Source organism: Anopheles arabiensis, chromosome 2 (assembly GCF_016920715.1).
Source record: "Anopheles arabiensis isolate DONGOLA chromosome 2, AaraD3, whole genome shotgun sequence".
In the NCBI taxonomy this organism is placed as follows: Eukaryota; Metazoa; Arthropoda; class Insecta; order Diptera; family Culicidae; genus Anopheles; species Anopheles arabiensis.
In genome coordinates, this window is record NC_053517.1 from 95,449,221 (window position 1) to 95,470,220 (window position 21,000).

The 21,000-nt window shown below is 42.1% G+C and overlaps 2 protein-coding genes and 2 non-coding genes across 7 annotated transcripts in view; 1 reads left to right on the plus strand and 3 right to left on the minus strand.

The window, feature by feature from the left end:
- Positions 1–646: 646 nt before the first annotated feature.
- On the minus strand, positions 647–20,987 carry LOC120894059 (zwei Ig domain protein zig-8-like). Of its 2 annotated transcripts, XM_040296411.1 has the most exons (7): positions 20,935–20,952; positions 19,669–20,303; positions 6,812–7,204; positions 1,490–1,615; positions 1,270–1,415; positions 1,000–1,159; positions 647–891 (listed from the first exon to the last, which is right to left on the minus strand). In XM_040296411.1, the coding sequence occupies exons 2-7, from the start codon at positions 19,802–19,804 to the stop codon at positions 767–769; spliced, it is 1,086 nt and encodes a 361-aa protein (XP_040152345.1). In that variant the 5' UTR covers positions 19,805–20,303; positions 20,935–20,952; the 3' UTR covers positions 647–766. The 2 variants fall into 2 exon arrangements, with proteins under 2 accessions (XP_040152345.1, XP_040152344.1); XM_040296410.1 differs by having other exon boundaries at positions 19,669–20,987.
- The window catches only part of LOC120894057 (potassium voltage-gated channel subfamily KQT member 1), a 242,049-nt gene continuing 225,500 nt past the window's right edge, over positions 4,452–21,000 (plus strand). For 2 of the 3 annotated variants that reach the window (XM_040296407.1, XM_040296408.1), the window contains exon 1: positions 6,186–6,641. The gene's annotated coding sequence lies outside the window, so the exon portion shown is untranslated. Of the gene's footprint in view, positions 4,718–6,185; positions 6,642–21,000 lie in introns of those variants that run through there. The other variant, XM_040296406.1, reaches the window with a different exon arrangement.
- Trnah-gug lies at positions 13,249–13,320 on the minus strand. Its single transcript has one exon. It is a non-coding gene; the product is annotated as a tRNA-His (tRNA).
- Trnav-aac lies at positions 14,707–14,779 on the minus strand. Its single transcript has one exon. It is a non-coding gene; the product is annotated as a tRNA-Val (tRNA).

Here is a 21,000-nt window from a genome sequence, read left to right on the forward strand (position 1 = left end):
AAAAACTAATGATACGATTTCATTTCCGAATGTGTTAGTAATAATAACCATAGAGTGTGATTGGAGGAAACAACCCCATAGGCATAGTTTTAATTAAATATTTTACACCATTTTTCACTTGATGAGACAGTCAAAAAGATTGTGCAGCCATTTTCGTCCAATAATTGTACAAATGTGCCTTTCAATAAAGAAACATTATATGGGAAAATAATCTCTCTTTTCTTATTAAACAGTGCAACATAGCAAGGGTCTTCAAACTTTTCACTGCGTGGACCGCATTGCTTCACAAATATCGTTTTTGAGGACCATTTTGACGCCACCTTTAACTAATAGCCGAGCGTTTATTTCTCCTTTTAATGAGAAAAACAAAATGATGTATCAAAATTGTACAACATACTATTATTGGAGCTACATTTTGCAATCATGCTATATCTTCCCAACTTTTATGAACTAGTAGACAATATACTGCTTATACAGCTTATATAGCAAATATCCTTAGTGTCAAATACGTTCTGTTTTTGAATAGTTTACTATAAAAGACGGTATTATTACTAAAATTTTCTCAACCATATTACTTAAAAACATATACTTGAGGTAGACATTTATAAACACCCAAAATTAATCAATAATAACCATCGCACCTGCATTGTTTCGTGGAGAGTTTGTTCGTTTGTTGTTATTTATTTACATTATGTACAAAATGGTTCTCCTTCTCCCACCCAAACATCAACTCCCAAATGGTCTTCCAATCACCATTCGCATCGTACTAACTCATCCGGTCGCGATGATTGTACAGCACACTCAGCGGCACCAGCGTACCGTACAGCAGCTTCGTCAGCGCGCTAAGCCACGGTCCCCGGTTGGAGCTGCTCAGCTCTTGCGCTTCCTCACCTGCAAACGCAACGAGAAGAGCGGGTAAAGAGCGAGCAACGGCGAGCGCATTAAAAATAGCCCCAACGCACTGGCGCCAGCGAACGTCGCGGCCCCCGTCCCACCTACCGTCTAGTATGTGGACAATCGTGCTGGCGCTCGGGTACAGCTCCGGGGCGCAGGTGTAGTTGCCAGCGTCATCGAACTCGGCGCTCCGTATCAGATGGTACGAGGTGATGCTGTTCAGGGAGGATCGGCCACGCTTTCGCAGCGACTCGTATGCAACGATCTGCAAAATCAAAAGGGATGGGGCATGGGGAAGCTTTAGCAAGGGTTTGGGGGATTGGACAGCTAGGTTTGCCCGGAGGCAGATAGAAGGCGGGACAGCGGTATACGCACATCCTTTTGATGGTACCACACGATGTGGCTCGGCCGCCGGTCGTAGTTGTGGTTAACGATGCAGGTGAGATTGACGTTCTGTCCCTTGTAGCCGTACACGATCGTTCCCTCGAGGATTTGGGTGGTTGTCGTTAGAAAGTGATAGTCTACAACAGTGCAGTTATTATTGATTAATAATTGATTAATGTAGCTTTTCTTCATGCCGGCCAAAGCATCATACCGTTCACTCGATCTGCGTACATCCGATTGTAGGCATCTCCCGCCGCTTTGCCCTCCAACTGTTCACCGGAGGATGGCGGAATGTCGTAAAGTATGTCGTCCTGCCGTCGAACAAGCTGCGACTCATCTGTTAAAGCAGGGACCGAAATAAATGAAATAAGAAAAAGAGTCAGATTTATGATAATGATTATGTTTTTTTTCCATCCCAAGCATGTTCTAAAATGATCGATCGGTTCACGGTTTGCTCCAGTCACGGGGCCAAACTCAATGTTTGCGAAACCCATTTGTCATCCCGCCAGGTCGTTAGTTGTCCAAATTAAAGAAATTAAAAATAAATTAAGTACGAAGCGGAACGTGGCACACTTTCTGCGTCGGTTTTTGGAATGAAAAGCGTAGTGAGATGGTCACAATCTTGTCCCATCTCCCCGGGGAGCAGGCGGATGGCGCAGCGAAACGCTGACAGACTCAATTGGTCTGGTGAAACATTAAATGAGGCATAATTTATTGGAGTGACGATTTTTAGAAGGTGATTTAATGCTTCCGATGCACAACCAACACAGTGTGTGAGCAGAGCAAAATGTTAGAATCTTTCTCACTGCCATCATCATCATTTGTGTGGGTGGTTTCCGCTAAAACATATCAACGGTTTTCCTTTTTTGTTTTGTTTATTTGATTGCCCCTAACCTTACGTACCGGAGGAGAGCGTGCGGTTTTATCCGCATGTGTCAACGGCGATGTAAATTAACCGTTTAATAAGCCCGAACAGCACATTTATAAAGCTGCGTGTGTCAAAATAAAGTGTCTCGAGACCTAACAGGGGGGGGGGGGGGGGGGGCGGGATTGCATTATAAATGACTCGGCACTGTTAGGTGTTTGAGGTTGAGTGGTTTTGTTTGTCCAACAGTGTTGACGGCGCACTCCGCATAGTAGTCGCTGCCAGTCCCTTCTAGTTCCTTTTAGCACTCGCAAACAACTACACGCCGAATAGGATCATTCCAAGTTAAACACCTTGTTGCCGTGCTGCCTCGTGGGAGATTCTAACTTTGTGATTGATAAATTTAACAGAGAAAAGGGCGGCTAATTCCACCCCCGGCGTCGGCACGTCACGCTTATTGTGCCGAAATGTCCTATTCCGGATCCGCATTGACGTCAATTAGCACGTGTAATCGTTGTAAGTTTGTACGACTAGCTAGAATTTACAACCGTTTCGAAACGAATGGTTCTTAAAATAATCATGATTGGAATTTCGGAACGCATTTTGTTACATTTGCACCATCACTTTTGGGGGGGTGGGGAAATCTGTTACCTTTGCTGAGGTATTTGTACTTAATTAGAATTGATTTAAGGTTTAAGGTGAATTGATTGGAATTTGTATACACTTCTAGGATTCCGGTTTATCTTTCGACCATGCAAGATATTCAAGAAGTCGGAAGGCATTTTATAATTGTAGTCTCGTTATTTTATTCATAGGATCTAACGATTCCAGTAAACGCAGAATGAGTGCTTTGGATCGATTAATAAAGACAAACCTTTGCTAATTAGGGGCGGTTTTAGTCACTTTATGAATTATTTGATATGATTATGACTGAATATAACAGTTTGAAATCTTTTGAAATAGTTTTTAATATTCAATCAAAACGGAAATTATTTGGCAATTTACAATTGTACAGCAAATCGCTACAATTTGCTAACAGAATTGTGAAATTTAGAAAACCGCGTATCTCCGAATCCGCGTATAAGAGGTATCGTGTATCTCGGGGACTGCCTGTACCGTATTTGAGCGTGTGATACACCGTATGTATTGAACATGTTTGGAACAAAGTTTAGTCTTTACTTTCTTCTTCTTCTTCTTCTTCTTTGGCTCAACAACCGATGTCGGTCAAGGCCTGCCTGTACCCACTTGTGGGCTTTGGCTTTCAGTGACTTTACTTTAATGTTACAAAATTCAATAATAACAAACCACACATTGTTCATTTACACCAATTTCATTGACATTTTTCTTTCTTCTATTACCTGTGAATGGAAGGCCTTCATACCTTCGTATTCTTTTGGTATTTTAAGAGCAATTTTGTGTTTATTCTCGTGCTTAAGTGATTCCTTTGCATGGATTTGACCTAATAGAAGAATTTTCGACCTAAAAGGGCGTCGTTATGCACGCTAAAACACGGTATTATACGATGCATGGGCCTGATTGGATGCAAGGTTCGCTTCCAATACGAGATGCGCCTTTTTCAAACGACAATATCACATGGTTGGTCATTCTATTGAACAGCTTATGTAGTGTTAATTCCGTCACATGTACATCAAACAGTTTTCAAGTGGAAAATAGTAAACGAACCATGTTTTTTATACCTTAAGGAGAAGATTTGCGCGCAAATGGAAGTTTTCAAAAACACACAAATCCAACTCGTCCGACAGGTTAGACAGGTCAAGAATAAAACTGCCATCAGTTCGTAAAGGTATTCGCTGCAGGATCTTAGTATTTATCAACCTATTCTTTGTTTCGTTTCTTATCTTGCTTACCGCCGGGGCCACGTGCAACAGTAGTCTTGAAATGTATTCCGCTTGTCTAAAATACACACTGCTGGCGCAACAGACCTGTATCTGTTGCGTACTTCTCAAGACCGATCGCGAAATCGAATGTCAACAGCACTTGAATGATTACTATTTGACGTTGACAAATAGGCTTGCTGTCAGTGGTCGTCAAGCTTGCAAATGTATGCAAAATTATGTACAAAAAAAAAATAGCATAGCATAAAAAAACTGCCTGAAAGATTAATAATTTGCAAGGGCATTTATGCAACATTAATTCAATTTTTATTAAAAAATTGTAAAAAAAAACAAAAACTTTTTGTAACCCCTTGCCGACCACTGATCGCGCGTCAAGCGTCTTTGTAAAGTCTAACCGTGCCTGTTGATGCAGTGAATATAGTGAGCAGCAGTAGTTTGCCTTTCTTCCGTGCATTTAATCATTTAAAAATACGTTCCGTTTTACATTTACCCCAGTTTCGCTAGCAATTGCCTTCCTGAAATGCATTAAGATGCAACGTTTCCCCGGGGAAGCGGTTAAACGCATGCCATTGCGTTGCTGTTTGTTTACAAACTTCTACGGCTTGCGTCCATTTGCTCGGGCCAGTTCCAAGCTCCGGAGGCCTGTTTATTGATGATCTCGCAAACCTCCAAGGGCCGTCTGTTGACGGCGTAATGTGCAAATGTGTCCGTTTGTTAGGTGAAAACGTTAAACCAAATAGCGCGCCCGATTGTGTTTGCAATAAGTGTAGGGGAAGGTAGGTAAAGACGGACACTGCGGGTAAGATGGACACTTCTCATAAATGCATGAAAAAGGTAATTTTCGAGTAAATCAACAATGTAGAATCCAAACTGAAGGTAAAACAACACATTTGAGAACATTTTTGGCATAATATATGTAAAATTCGTTAAAACCACGAACAAAACAAATTTTCAATCATGTACACCCTTGTGGATCTAATTTGACTACTGCGGATCTTAAGCTCTACAACTTGTATTGTTTATATTTCCGGAAGTTTTATTTCATGAATGGGTTGTCGTGATCATTAATGAAAAAACTGGCGAAAGAACGAGGATAAAAGCAATACAAAATATTGTTTTCTGGTGGTTTAAACATTCTGACACCAAAGCGGGAAAGACGGACACTTTGTTGTAGGGAAAGATGGACACCGAATTTATTGATTTATTTTACTTCTTATATCAATTGGTGATGAATATATTTCTTCAAATACCTTAAATAAGGGTATTCTGCTGCTATAAATCAATCCGTAACTAGACAAATTAGTGAAATAAGCGAGAAATGAAACATCGGTCAAAATAGTAGCCATTCGTTATGCTATTACTCGCTCGACGCTGATGAGGCGCTTCACGAAATCCAATATCTTCTCACGACTTGGACAACTTTAAGCAATAAAAAGATGAGGCATTTATACGACATTGTTAAGGAATAGATGAAAAATTCTATGGGATTACAAAAATCAAATGTTGAATTTTGACATGGTGGAAAATGGATTGAACTATTAACTATTAAGTCCCTCATAAATACTGGGGTCGTGGACTTTTTGCGGAGTAATTTCCTAGAAGGAAGTTCTAGACTGTTGTTCTGTAAGCTGGAGCAACGTCAGCTGTAAGTGCGCGATATGTCAATAATGCTTTAGATGCTGCATTCTACGATATATTACAAGCGCCGTTTACAATTCCTAAATTCATGGCTGAATGAATTGCCGTTGCAATAGACCAAGAATTGGTTTATAAACGTACCAGGACGTGGAAAGCGATAGAATTTGTTATAATATTGTAAAACTCTTCACTTTCTAACCTTTTCTACAGGTGTCCATCTTACCCTTCTTGGTGTCCATCTTTCCCATATCAGGTGTCCGTCTTACCCGAACATTTCAAAACTGCACGAAAAAAAACATGTTTTTCATTCATAAAAAAAACGCAAAAATCGATGGAAACTTAAAAGTTTCAACAAATTTTCTGATAAAACATGAGTGTAAGATAATGTATGCACATTTTCATGGTCGTTGCACTTATATATCCCTAGATTTTTACCATTTCCCTTAACGTGTCCGTCTTTACCTACCTTCCCCTACAGTTTATGGCTGGCAGAGAGGAGAATGATCAGGGCAGGCCGGGTCGAGTGTGATGGATGATGTTCGCATCAGTTGCAAGTGTACCGTGGAGTTTCGTGCAGTTTCGAAGGAGTTTTCCTACTCGCTGACGGACGAGAGTACGCACACAACACATTTCAATCTAATTTGAGTCTGTTTTTTTTTTTGCAGAAAATTGTAGCGAATCTACAGGCACGTTTCTGTGGCTTTTGTGCCAGCGGAAGTTTGGCGCCCGGCAATGTTTCTTCTAGTTGTGTCTGTGTGTGGCCCTGCCAGTGTCTAACGATTTGCAATGATCATGTCTAGTGTGTGTCCAATCGCTGTAATTTAGTGTCGAGTGTCAAGTGTTTATTTATGAATCCCACACGCACACACATGAACCCGTTGGCCCTTTTTAGCGCCAGTGTGCATCCGGAAAGCGTCACGAATCGATTCCCTCCCGGCAGCATCCTTCTCCCCCCGCCCCATTTCCCCTGTGTACCGCAGGAATGGTGGCCCCAATTTACAAAGGTAATTGAATAAAAACAAATAGCTGAAAACGGGGAGGGGTAGCAATTACGATAAATTATACGGCCGATTGATGCTTTACGCAACAGTTCATGCCTAACTGGCTAGACAGTACGCGGCATGATCTATGTTTGCGTGTTGGCTAACCGACAGGGGGACCCAACCCAACCTACCGAGCACAATCAGGTAGAGCTGCAGGCTCTTCACCGGCATGGTCGATATCTGGCACTCGTAGATGCCGGTGTCCTTCCGGCGCGTCCGTCTCAGCTTCAGCGTCCACTCGGCCGTCTGGTCGTTGTACAGCGCCTGAAACCGCTCGTCCGACGTGAACGTGTCCGCGTTGATGGCCAGTATGTGCAGATCATGATGGCGCACCCAGGAGATGCTGTACTTGGCCAGATTTTCCACCCGGCACGTAAGGAATGCGGTTTCGCCTTCCCGCACCGTCACGTTGCGGGAAACGCTCAGATCGAACTGCGGTTCGGCCCACTGGTGGTCCGGCGTGGCGTAGTAGCGCCGGGTGGACGTGCTCCAGGGGCCCGTTTCGTACCAGGCATTGGTGGTGCCTGCGGAGGGGGAGGAGAGAGGTAGAATTTTGACAATTATATTTCTTGCTATTGTTTGCAAATAGATTATTGATGCGAGATTGTTAGTGGTTTCTGAGCAGCTAGAGTTTGGGATGGGGTTTTTATGGGTGATTAAAGATTGTGATCCTTTTCAATGTCTTTCAAATAATGCTGTAAAGTAAAACAGTAAATACTCCTTACTGTTGATTTCTTGTAAGCATAGATGAGTCTTATTTATTGAGATAAAGCGAGATTATCCAGGCAACTGCTAATCTGCTCCTTACATTTGCATGTAATTCGTTTTAAATGAAACAGCAAACCATCATCAATCTTGGTAAATTTTCATTCAAACACCGTCTATTATCGTCAAAAATTCAAATTCTATTCATTTATTTGATATTTTGGACGATAATAAACGGTGTTCCATCATCTAATTTTAAGCAATACGGCCTTTTTGGACCATTCCTCCTGCATAATGCTTCATAAATTTACAATGTTCTACTTCTAAGAACGGAAGATAACGCATTAGTCTGTAAATCTGCTCTTCTTACAGAGTTGCTCTAGCCAGCTCAACATCATAAGCAAACAATTTTATCCCGTAAAATACATTTCATCAATAACGATGGATTGTCGAATGATCCATGATTGGATGCTTTGTGTTCGGCAAACATTTGAAAATGTTGAATTGGGATTTTAAGAATTGGAAATGAAGCTTACAGTGTTGAGTTTGGCTAGAGAAACCCTGTAATGTAAGCTTGGTAACAAACTAGTTTCCAAGAATTCAATAATACCAATTAATTTGCTGCTATGGGTATAGGTCTGCATGGTAAAGTCATTAACCCATACAACCTTATAACGTGTTGCGTATGGGTTCGAATCGCTTCTGGATTGACCTGCCAACCTACTGTTTTAGTTATACAAATTGGGCACAGAAAACAAATTACAAATTGACTTAGGCAGGTCTTATCAGACTATAATTGTTGTGCAATATAAGAAGAATAAATATAACAAGATTGATTCATAATGTGCTTAGCATATTCTTCTGTATCTTCCATGGCATTTAAGCCCACGAAATACAATATTTATAAATATTTAAAAAAAGTAATTTTAACCAAATGTATTTTGAGATATTGCAACATATGCTGTATCTCAATGTCTTTGAACCTAACCGAAAAATATCTTTGATGTACTCTTCATCAACCGGTGTCTAATGTCCTCCAATAGAGAAGAGATGCTACTTGATTACTGCGCTACTTGAAATCACAATTGTAATGCAGATCCTTTCTTGAGTTGCCTTAGCAACGCATGCTGCTGCTCCGTCTAACTAGTTTCAATTACTAACTCTTCTCTTAAGATTGCATCCACTCATCAAACTCGCAGCAGAGCAGACAGACGTAGCGCGATCAAGGTTGCTGTGAAGCATCCGCTACGGCGAAGAATAATGGGGTGCCGGTAACTAGAGATTAAACATTTGACTTTTAACACTCACACTGCACACTCAGCACAGAGAGTGAGAATGGGAACAGAAACCTTCGAAATTGCACTCAGGTGTAAAAAACCTGAGCACACGAAGGTGGGAAGATGGGCAAAGGCGTGAAGCACGCAGAGGGAGTTGTTTAATTTGACGGTCCCGTGCAGTTTAATGGTGTGTTAACTCGCGCTCCCGACACTGTGTGTGTGTGTGTCTGTGCCGTGCCTTAAAAAGTAAGACGGCATAGTTCACAAGAGTTGCGTCTTGCTGCGTCCCATCCATCTTGGTATGTCGGTCGGTCGGTCCCGGTTCCCGGTCATCGGATAGAACCAATTACCGAAACATCTTCGCGGTGTGGCGCACCTCTGGCGGAGGAGATTGGAGTGGTCCGAATGGAGACAAAAGGCAGACAGACGCATATTTTACGCACATTAAGCAGTTCGGGTTGTTTGTTGTGGTCTTTCTCCGTTTAGTGTGTGTGTGTGTTTGTTGGCCTTTTGTTGTTGGCGTTGTTGTTGTTGTAACCGATGTCTTAAACCATCAAGTTTGCCGTTTGATCGCCGTGGCACGGCAGGTCTAATGGGTGTCTATTTTAAGCCCGAACCCCGCCGCTCCGTCTAATCAGTCTGTATGAAACATTTATTTCATACCCGCCGTGTCGTCGCATCGCTGCTTGTGCAGCTGGTACAGAAATATGCTACAGCAAAGAGAGAAAGTAACCATCTCCAACTACAAAAAAAAGGCAGACATCGTATCGTAATGTTCTATTTTTAACGCAAATTTATTAGCGTGAAATTTCTTGCATTGTTTTATCACATCCTCCGCGTGATTGTACATTTGCGGTGACACGCTTTTTCTTCCTGTTTTCTAATAAGCATTATCAAACGAATACGAATCGTGAACCAGTTTGAGCTTAGTATGGGTGTCTCGCCACCATGTGCTCGAAGTGATTGTTCGCAGCTCGTTAGCTTTAACGGTAATGCGGCCCTGGTGCGAAATATAATATCTACGCAGCGTTTCACCCGCTGTCACCACCGCCCGGTGGTGGAATTTTCTTTGCAAACTGGGTTGTTGGTTTGTGTTGTTTGGTTTGCTTAATTTTTGGTTGAGTGCGTGTAATATGACGAGGTGACGGAATTTTATCTCGTTGTGGGTTTTTATAATACCCTGCTTGGTTGACTTGATCCTTTCAGTAAGCGACTGCAGGTCTTAATGTCGAGAAATAGATTCGAATGTATGTATTTTGTTTCAAGAGAAATTATATTCAACCGATCGACCAAGAAGATACAAGTATTTGTTGCAATAAAGAGTGATCATTCTTCATTTTGATAGTGTTTTTGTGTCTTTTTTAAATGTTTAAATTTACACTGTAATTGACAACTAATAGTCTCTATTCGTCTCTGCCAACTGTCTGTCAACAGTCGTCTACGCAAATTTTGGTGCTAATTGTTGGCTTAGATTAGGCATTTGAAACATTTATCTTATTTGTGTTGGGTCGATCGTGCTTGCTTTCTACAATCACGATAATTAATGTTTTAAATTGATCTATCTCAAGTTATGAGAAAACGAGAGGAAATACCAATAAATCAGTTTCAGACAATCAGAACACTTTTAATTGTTTTGCGAAAACTAGTTAATTTTGCCAGGTTACAGGGCTGTGCAATTTACTTTCTGACATCCTTGTTGCACTACGTAGTACGTCGAAATTAATGACAAATGAGGTACTTATGACGATCCCACAAGAGGCCTAAAACCAAAACCAAAGCTATCAGGACCAGTATAGCACCAATACATCACCAAACCAAATGCAGGTTCAAAACTACACATGACCGAATGCCGGTCTAGGACTTGACACTGTACCTGTTGGCACGATATAGACCACATGCGTTCTAGACAGAAGTAATGTTTGTAAACATCGATCTGTCAACAGCAGATCGACCTAACTCCCACTTTACCCGTCAGATGGCGTACTAAATACATAGAAAGGGACGACAGGGTTAGCTTGTGCGACAACTAGTTCTCCCAGAATAGGACCAATCAGGAAGCGGTTCAACTAGGGTCAAGTTCGCACAGCTGATCGAGAACAGGGCGCTATCGCAAAACGCAAAATTAGTTGCAAATTAGATCACGGAAAGAAAGCACCAATTTTAAAACTGCTTGAAATTTGCTTGAAATCTGCGTGAATAAACAACAGTTTGTAAAATTATCTTTACCGTTTGCTACTCACTTAATCGAGTGCTATACACGTAGCAACAGCACCTATACCGGTTTCGGAACCGATCATGAACCCATACTAGTTCATGAAGAAACCATTCCTGGTTTGGAACCGACCATAAACCCATACCGGTACTGGAACTAATACTGAACACATACCTTGAACCTATCAGGAATCCAAATCGATCTTGGAACATATCATGAACTCATACCGAAACTGAAAGCTTTCATGAACCCATACCGGTCCTGGGGCGTATCATGATCGCATACTGTTCCTGGCACCGATCATAAACCCATATCGACCCTGGAACCGATCATGAAGCCATACCGGTACTGGAACTAATACTAAACGTATACCAGTCCTGGAACTGCTCATGAATCCCTGGAACCCATCATGAGCCTCTACCGATCTAGAAATAGCTCCCGATTTTATTTATTTTCTGAATCAGTATCTGGAACTGTTCCGGAATAGGATACGGAACGATAGTTGAACCCAATACTCGGTTTGTCTTTGAAATTCGGTCCGGGTTTGGAAACGATACAATTACAGTTACAGTCGACAAACCATACCGGGGAGTAAATGTGCAGCGTAGGAAAATTGTAGAAATTAGCGTAAGAAATAGCATAGGAATTAGCGTAGGATATAGTGTAGGAACTAGCGTAGCAAATTTAGTAGGATTCTTCTACAAGAAGTGGAAATTTAGCAGAATTGATGCTTTTTAAAAGAAAACTCAGACCGGTTGGCAATTACAGTTATTAATAATTTATAAATATGAAGAAGGCCCGTTAATGTGTTTGTATATCATAAAAAAGGTTATTTCCAGGCATGTCAGATACGTTGTAAGTGTCCCATTAAGCATTGAAATTACTATATTTGATTAGTTAACAAGAATTGTAAAAGTAAGATCTTTTTAACAAGAATTGTAAAAGTTAGAATGAAAAAAAAATCCATGAGTTCTGAAGGATTGGGAAAATATTGCCGCTTTTGTAAAGACCTCACAAGCTTTCCCATCGCACAATTCTTAAAGCCTTTTGGATCCTTTAAAGCTTACAAAAAATTGGCTTACTGTATACAACCTGTGACAAATCTCACCTCTTTTGTTTCTACCTACCAATAAAGTCGGGCACCTAGCAAAGCTCAACGCGTATTGCGAATCCGATCCGCAAAACAAAATCCTCCCAAGGATTGCCAAGGTGTAAAGCAAACTCACGTCCGCAACCAACAGACGAAATGCACACTCAAAGACATCCTGATTTCCAGCTTGCGCGTTTTATTGATATGGGTCGATGGGGTTAAACACATACTGGCACAAACGCACGCACGTTCGCACGCACGCAAACACCCACTGCGGGAAGTTTAAACGCTTGTTTGCCCACGTCTCGGAGGCACAGGTCTGCGTGCGGCAATAGTCATGAAACTGTCACCGACCGTCGCGGTGCGTGCGGTTTTTGGCTGCTGCTGCTGCGTGTGTTTCGGAAAATTTATGGCGATCCATTTTCTTCCACGCGTAGCCCGGCGCTACGGGTACGGAATCCTCCACAAGCGATAGGGATTTGTGTTCCAGCGGCGCCACGGCACCACGTTGCTGCTGAGCGAGATAGGCGCGCGTGGTTACCGGGGTTAAAGTAAATTAATTAAAGGCATTGTTGTGCTTTGTAACGAAACAATGGCATGTTTTCACGGTGTCTGGATGTACCCCTGGTGAGGTGAAATTCGGGGCTTCGGTTCGGTCTCTTGTACGTGACATTGGATGCTGAGGTCGATTAATTGAGGTTAAATGCGTACCGTTAAAGGCGACGCTTGTACTTTTGCACAAATGGTTGAAGTGTTGCAGATAAAAAAAATGTAACCCTGTAATGTATTTCTGCGGCACCAGGTTGAAGCTGGCTATAATTCCCATCAATTTACCTTATATCAGCCCCATCGTAAGTGATGAATTTCACAGCAGAGCCTATTTACCATTCTTGTGGTTTATTCAAATTGAATTAATCAATCACCATGAAAACTACTTAGCGAACTTTAGACCTTGAGTAGTGTCAAAAGTAGCACAATACCTATTATGAATGGGAAAATTTTGATTGAAGCCTGAGGTTATAATTATAAGGTTAATCACTTAGCAAGAATTGTGCAGGCAATCAGCATTTAAAATTTTTTTTTTGAGAATTTTATTTTCCAATGTAATTCATAGTGTAGTTTGATTCTAGAATTGTGTGTATGTATTAGAAGATATCACAATTCATATAACTAACCGTGTAATTTTTACCTCGTTATCTCTTGGATGTAATTTGGGACGAATAAACGAACAAAATATAATTTTACATCCAGAAAACACTTATGACTGATAGTCACAGTAGCCGATGCCGTGACCAGGATTCGAACCTGGGTTACTACGGCCACAACGTAGGGTCCTAACCACTAGACGATCACGGCTGTAGATGTTTTGTGCAACTGTTAGCAATTCAATGTTATTTTGTGTGCTCAACCGCATCAAAAATGGGTCGAAATTGAGCCAAACGATCACATTTTGAGGTGAAAGTACAGCGAACGATGCACAGCAAAAAGCGCATTCGCCGCTTCCAAAAGCAAAACGCGATAAAGTGAATGCACCAAAGGGGTCTTTGCTACTGTGGAGTGTTCATTTAACGTGTAGTAGGTTTGGAGATAGCTATGGTCGCCATATAGTATGTTCGGTTTTTGATACGGTCGCCATGTAATCTGATGAGCGTACAACGGTACAACTGATCAACGCGTACCATCGCGGTAGGTCAGTGTTTCGCTGACAAGTATCGAGGTTGAATAACACTTTGTTCGAAGCGGACTTTTCGACACTTGATCGTCCAGGCGATCATAGAAACCTTTAGGAGGTTTCCCTTACTGGAAACGTTGGAGTTTAGAAGCCTTACCTTGGGTAGGGGGACATAACTAAACTCTTTAAATGAGAAGTCGATAGATGTTGGATGGGCATAGTCCTATCCTGACAGTCCGAACGAATCTGACCTGCCATGGTCGGAATTGGTTTCATTTATACTCAATGGGTTTCATACATTTTGGTTTTGGAATGTGTTTTTGTCCTAATTTAAGGTTATTGATATGAGGTGCAATTTATACATTGTATCGGAGTGAGGTGTCTATCAATTTGAGCCTATGTTGCGCTTTTAGTGTTTTTACAAAGGTTCTGGAAAGTTTCAACTGTTCTAGCCAAGGAACGGGTGCGTTGGTCGATCTTTGCCTACACTGCGCTTTTTAGCAATAAGTTGCTATGCGTTCTCTGTTTGTCCACTTTGCCGCAGTAACGCTTGAATTGCTTATGTTGCGCGTTTCGGTTGTTTTCGATAAATGTGTCTCAATTGTTTTTTCTATGAACGGTATGGTCTGGATGTGTTGCTATGGTGTGGATTGATTTGCTGATGTGTTATAATGAATGTGTTGCAATGGTGTGATTTGGCTTTCCGAAGTGTGTTACAGTGTGTCTATAGCTGATAGTGTGTATTATAATAAGTTCTGTATAGCAGATATGCTACAAACGTTTGTTGGTTTGATGTACGAAGTACACATCTGTTAAAAGCGAGTGTTAAAATTATTTACAAAAATTTCACATTTAAATTAGACTTTAAAATCATTTCATTTGTGTAAGAAGGTTATTTTTATCTCATCAAAAAAGAGCTCAGAATTCATCAAACTCTGTACTTGGATAAATATTTTTTTTGTTTTTGCAAAGCGACATAAGAAGACGTAACATAAAATCGACTGAGCTATGAAGAAGTGGAAATTGATACACAATCGCTAACACTCCATCATAGTTGAGATTCTTTTGTTTGTTTCCGCCCGGGATCGAACCGGGGGCCTTCCGCGTGTTAGGCGGATGTGATAACCACTACACCACGGAAACGGTTGAAATGTGGCTTTAAGATTCGGTGGTTGAACTACATATGTTTGAAAGCAAATGAATAATATGATTCAGGAAAATGACAAAATTGTTGATAGGAGTAAAACAATCAATTTCCTATCACTTGAGTACACTTTTAAGTTCAAATAAGCTTAAACCATGCAGAAAATTGTTGTTTTTGGTTCAAAACTCGCTGCTTTCGAATGGTGAAACTTCATAAATCGTGCCAATGCACTCCTAGTACTGCTTAGTACACAGTGCAAGGTGTGTTAATTTTGAGCGTCAAATCACCACCGACACCTAGTACTATTCCCGTACGTACAAAATACCATACAGCAGGGTGTTGTATTGTCATGCACGAACTGCATTTGCCAACAGCAGCGCGTTTGTTTGTTTTTGCGTAAGCCAATCGTACTGCTTGCCACCACCAAGGGTCACATGCAGCTGGGTAGCGCCAACGCGTCAATCAACCAAACCCAGAACCTGCACCTGGCCCTGATTGTACCTACCCTCGCTGCCTGGTCGATCCGATGTATATGCGTCATACACGGTTAGTTTGCGTCTGAAACGCTGATAGAGCGCAACGTTCACTAGCACTGTCACTCTAGCAAGGAAAGGAACACTTGTTTCTAGTCGGGTTTGATATACACTTTTATAGAAGCATAAATAGCGCCCGTATGATTTACGGGTAAGTTAAAGTGGGTGATCATCGGTACACACCGACCAACACGACGTTTAGGGTGTTTTGTGCGCTCACTCGCGCACGGATGGTTAGTAATGATATATGAATTTTTTATCTACCTTTTTTACGCTCGCTCCCGGCGACGTTCGCTAACACGCACTTACACGATCGCCATCATTGGTTTTTGGGTATTGTGGGGTGTCCCTTGCACGGTGTCCCAACAACGCCGCATTCGTACGCGAGCATCATTAATCTTCACTAGGCGGTGACTTTTTGCCTGACCGCGTGATGGCGTAATTGTATTGGATCGAACTGCGTTGCTTCCTTTCATCGCGTGGTGGGGTGGTAGGTGTGTACGTTGCCACAAAATTCGTGCGAAATCACGCGAAAATTCGTCAAGGTTTGGGAACGCACGGTGGAAGACTATTTTGGTGGGGTTTCGTCAAAACAACAAGTCGAGCTGACCACAGCACGGCAACACGTTCGGCAAGGAGCACTAGAAACAATGCGCAGCCCTGCCCCATGCGCTGGCCGGTGGTGTTCGAAACAACCCCTCGTCCCCCCCCCCAAATCCTTGCACCCACATAGACCGGTGTGTTTGAGGGAACTGAATTAAATGGTTGTTTTACGTTTTGCGCTTGTTATTTTTGCATTCAATTTCTACCGTAAGGTATCGTTGGGTGTGTTTTTTCGTTTGAAAAATACCAACACTTCAGGTTGATTGAAAGTGTTTTTACTGACGGTGGTGACGGTGTGGCGGCTTGTTTTGTGAAATAACTAAGATTTTTTGGTTGCCCCTTTTTCCCGCTGTAGCGTCACGCCGCTACATGTTTTCTATGGCAAAGGAAGACCTTAAAGGAGGAAAAACAACCTGTTTGCTTTTTTGCAAAGTTGTGTATAATGTTGTGAAGGTTTCTTCTCCTTTTTTAAATGTATATCTTGTTTCAAAACTCTAGAAAAAAGCCTTATTTACACTTCAATCTCTCCTGTGACGCAATAAGCCAAAAGTCATTTTCCCCGTTTTTTTTCTGTTGCCTTGTTATATGATTACGAGAACAAAAGCAACAAACATGGCCACTTTAATTTGGTGAGATTGTATTGTTCAATTCTCAACCGATGGGGCACACTGAGGGAAGTGGACAGTCGAAAGGAAATAGCATCAAAATGGGACAACATCATGAAAGGCAATTGAGGTCCGTGTGATCGCACCCTTTCGGAATGCGATCACGAATACCTTCTCTTACGCTTTCCCCGCATGTGCCGTTGTTCTTGTGCGTGGTGTGAAAAGCATCAGCGCTGGCAGCTGATGATTAAGTCACGTTTTTGTAAAATCACAATCGAAAATAGCTTCCCCTTAGGGAATTTCGCTCCTTACCCGCTGCTGCACCCAATCCCAGGCGGTGCTGCGGTTTCGGTGTTGAAATTTCATTTTTATTGCGCTCGAGTGTTTTGGGCGCCTGGGAACGGGGGGGGATTGGTGATATTGGGTTGCAACGAGGGAGGTAAAAGAGGGGGTGGGAGGGGGGGGGCACCATGTTAAGAGCCAAAATTGCACCCCGTAATGGAAACGCGTGCTCCGGTGCTCGACCACGTGATGGGATTAAACGCATCGCAGTCGCAAAACTGTGTGGCGCTTGCCTGTTCGTTGGTTGGCGCACTCCGGAGGACACTTTTCCAGACCCTTCCCCGGGAGGGTGTGAACAGATTTATGTGGCTTCATGTTGCCTGTACATAAATTTGCTTTCAAAACCACATACAGCGCGCGGGTGGGCCGGTGGGCTGCCGCTCGGTTGTATTACATTTATGTGCTTTTCCGTTCCGTTGCTGAGGTTCGTGGTGTTGTGTGGGCTGGGAGATAGTAGATGACTGATTGATTTAATGAGCTGGTTTCGGCGTCAGGAGGGCCGTACCGGCAGTCGGTGGGGTTTCCAGTTTTTGTAGGTGCGTTGTTATGTATAAATTTGGTGTGCCCTGTGCGGTGTCGTGTCAATTGCACTGTCCGGGGGTGTGTGTGTCGTGAGCGGGGAAAGTGAAATTGGGATGTAATTCGACTAATTAAAAAGTGTGATATTTGGTGCATGCGAGGTCAAAATTGGTCGCGAAACGGTAAATAATGGTGCATTATGATTCGGTTTAACGTTGCACTAGAAGGGATGGGTTTGAATTTCCAATTAGATTTTGTTGTTAATTTGAGTTAGATGAAGGTACTTAACAAATCAGTGCGAAATAGATTGTTAAAAGATATTAAATTAGCCCAGCGGTAGGCAAAAGAGCTAACCTCCTTAATAATACTGCTAGGTTTTCATATCAAATGATGTGATGGCTCTAAGAAATGTATGTAGGGAAATGATTCACCATCTAGACAACAACAAGCCGCTCATGCGGGGTTTGAATCATATAATGGACTACTTGATCCACTCGGTGGAATGTTTCAAATGGTAAGGGGATGTTTGCAACGTTGCTATGAAGGTTTGCAAGCATATAGGGGAATATGTCAAATGCTTAGGAGAAGTTTGCAAAACCCTAACCATTTGAAACATTCCTCCTAGTGGATCAAGTAGACCATTATATGATTCGAAATCCTGTAAGCTGTAGTTTGATGATCACTGAGATAGTCTAACGGACAATGTCTCCTTAAAATCTATTAAAATCTGTCTGTTATGTGAGATGTGTATTCGATTCTTTCGATTGATGAACTTGGGATCACATTAAGCAGGGCCCAGATGTTGTTTAGTCATACAATCTACCAACATGTCCATAATGAGTTCAAATCTCGTTCCAAGTTTAGTCAGATAGGGTGTAACACAGTGTTAACAAATATGAAGAAGGAAAGTTACCCATTTAAAGATGATAGATGTCAAGTACCGTAGAAGAATTGCATATTAGATGTATTCAAGAATGAATTAGATATATTCAAGAATGAATTAGATATATTCAATAATGAATTAGATCTATTCAAGGCGTGTAATTCTAGATGGAGATTGTAATAATTTAGGGGCCGGTCTGGTGGTACAGTTGTCAACTCGTACGACTTAACAACATGCTCGTCATGGGTTCAAGTCCTGAATAGACCGTGCTCTCCCATACGTAGGACTGACTATCCTGCTATGGTAACAATAAGTCACTGAAAGCCAAGCAAGCTCACTTCACTAGTGGGTACAGGGCAGGCCTTGACCGACAGCGGTTGTTGTGCCAAAGAAGAAGAAGAAGAAGAAGAAGAAGAAGAAGAAATAATTCTCAGTAATTTGTAATTTTTAGCATTTCAGAAAGATATTGCTGAAATCCTTTTTTATAGAATAAAACATTAACAATCAATCATCTTGAACAGGAACTTAGGTTAATTTGTATCACTTAAGTTTGACTGTTTTACGTGCACGAAGTGTTTCTTTAAAAAATAATAATACTGGTAATGATTATTACGATCCGAAACTCCTCACTTAGCGGTGGACGCATTGCTTTATCATGTGAAGTTTTGACCGACAGATAGGTGAAAATTAGCTTTAAATGCGTTAGCGACTAGACAATTGACGCAATATTGTCCCTGTTGACGAAGACCGGTGTAAACATCTGTAAAACAAATCGCCTCTCCCCCCCCCTCACATTCAAGATAAGGAATGATTCAAAACGATTGAACCGGTCAAACGAGTGGAAAAATTTAAATGTTCCATCCATCATATATACTGCACTCTCTGATTAGTGATTGTACTTGATTGATCATTTCGCCCGCACACCATTAACATTGAGCGCAACACTCGGTCAGTGCCGCTATCATTACAACCTGATACTTGAGCTTGATCACCGTTTTGGTTCAGTCAATTATAGCGTTTATTGAGTTGTTGCTGCGTTGAGTGATGTGGCATGCAGTTGTGACGGCGATGACGCCATCCATAAGGAAACAGTGAACGATATGTCAAGCCAGCTTAGAGCATTCTAGCTTTGATATGGACCCTTTTCCTACTTGCTGTGAGAAATAGGGCGAAGTTTACTGGAACACGATGCTTATCAAGCAAAACGAAATCATTGAAAACAACAAAACCCGATCACTTTGCTATCTTGTGGTGAAATCATTGTGTTTTTATGCTGCAATCAATGGTACTGCGCGTTTACCTAGCTTAATTTGGGTAAGTCTATTTTAATCTCACTCCCCATCATACTTCACTAAAAACCAAAAAAAGCGTCCCTTTTTTTTGCTAGGTCGTCGTAAACTCACCGAAAATGCAGAGCAGTATAATCAGCATCACGTGCTCATTTAGTGCGGCAGGTGTTAAATATAATAAAACGAGAAGCTTCCTAGGTCTCTTTCGGTCCCGTACACATACAGCACTCCCACAGTCGCCACAGATCATATGAAAGAGTGGTTGCGTCAACGTACGATCCGCTTTGGTGATTATCGTTGATCCCGTGGCACTGGCCCGTGAGCAATTATTTCACATGGTCACATAATTTTCACGTTGAATTTCCATCCAAAAGCACAGATACACGCACACACACACGCTTACACACGCTTACACACGTAAAATTGGTATTAAATGCTGTGAAAATTGCCCACTCTCTTGACGCTACTGTCGCGGCTTCACCGAAAATGCTCTCGTGTTTTGAACTAATGGTTGCTGGGGCTCCTCTTGGGACGATCCCGTATACAACTTGACCGTAAGTCACGCGGCCTATGCGGGTGTAGTACGATACGGCACGACACTTTTGCACAAATTGCAGTTACACTAGCACTAGCACGATAGGGAGCCTGTATGCACCCTGGTATATGCACTGCACTGACCAGCCAAACCCCTTGGGACTGGCCTTTGCACCGAAGCAACACACGTTTCACACGTTGTTTTTGTTTACTGGCTAAGTGTGGGGTAATTAATTAATTGACACATAATTAGATAGACGGTGCACTGGCACGAACAAACGATGCAGCGGAAAACACGAAACTCTAGAACATTCTCACTCTCTAGGCTTATCAGCAGAGAGGCGTAGTGTAAGTAAGCGTGTCGGCGAGTCAATTTTCTCTGTCGGCGGCAATCAACGGCACGTTAAACTTTTGCCACACGTCCTTGCACTTGGACTCCTTTTAGAGGCACGCTGGGAAAGGAGTAGTTATGTAAGGAGGTAAAACTAGGTTGCGAGCCATATCGACTTTCCGTTAAGGTTGATAACTAGTTGGATGAACTGCCGAACAGCTGTCTAAACGGGAAGTGTAAGGTTTGCAAGTGGAACACAAATTTACGCGCACAAACTTTGCATCGGGGCACTTAATTGAAGACAAACATGGCGATTGAACACGATGTTCCTTTGGGCGATGAAAGGTAACGGGAGGATGCTCATTAAAACACAGTAACGGTCGAACGATGTGTAACGTGTTGAGCTGCAAACCTTCACCACTTCTTTGCACAGACTTCGTTCCACTTGTTGTTGCGCTCGTGTCCTTACACTGTGCCCCTTTTTTCTCTTGCTATCTCGGGCGTGTTTGTCTTACCGCTGACGATGAACTGACACCGTCGAGCTCGTTCTCGATACTGGACCCGGCCTATGATCGCGCCCG

Bases quoted from the DNA above. Each gene is read 5' to 3' on its own strand.
- LOC120894059 (XM_040296410.1), bottom strand. From the start codon at position 19,804: ATGATCTGTGGCGACTGTGGGAGTGCTGTATGTGTACGGGACCGAAAG. The intron at 7,205-19,668 runs GTGAGTTTACGA...CCCCCTCCGCAG, and splicing joins TATACTGCTCTGCATTTTCG to GCACCACCAATGCCTGGTAC. The intron at 1,416-1,489 runs GTATGATGCTTT...GCACTGTTGTAG, and splicing joins GTACGCAGATCGAGTGAACG to ACTATCACTTTCTAACGACA.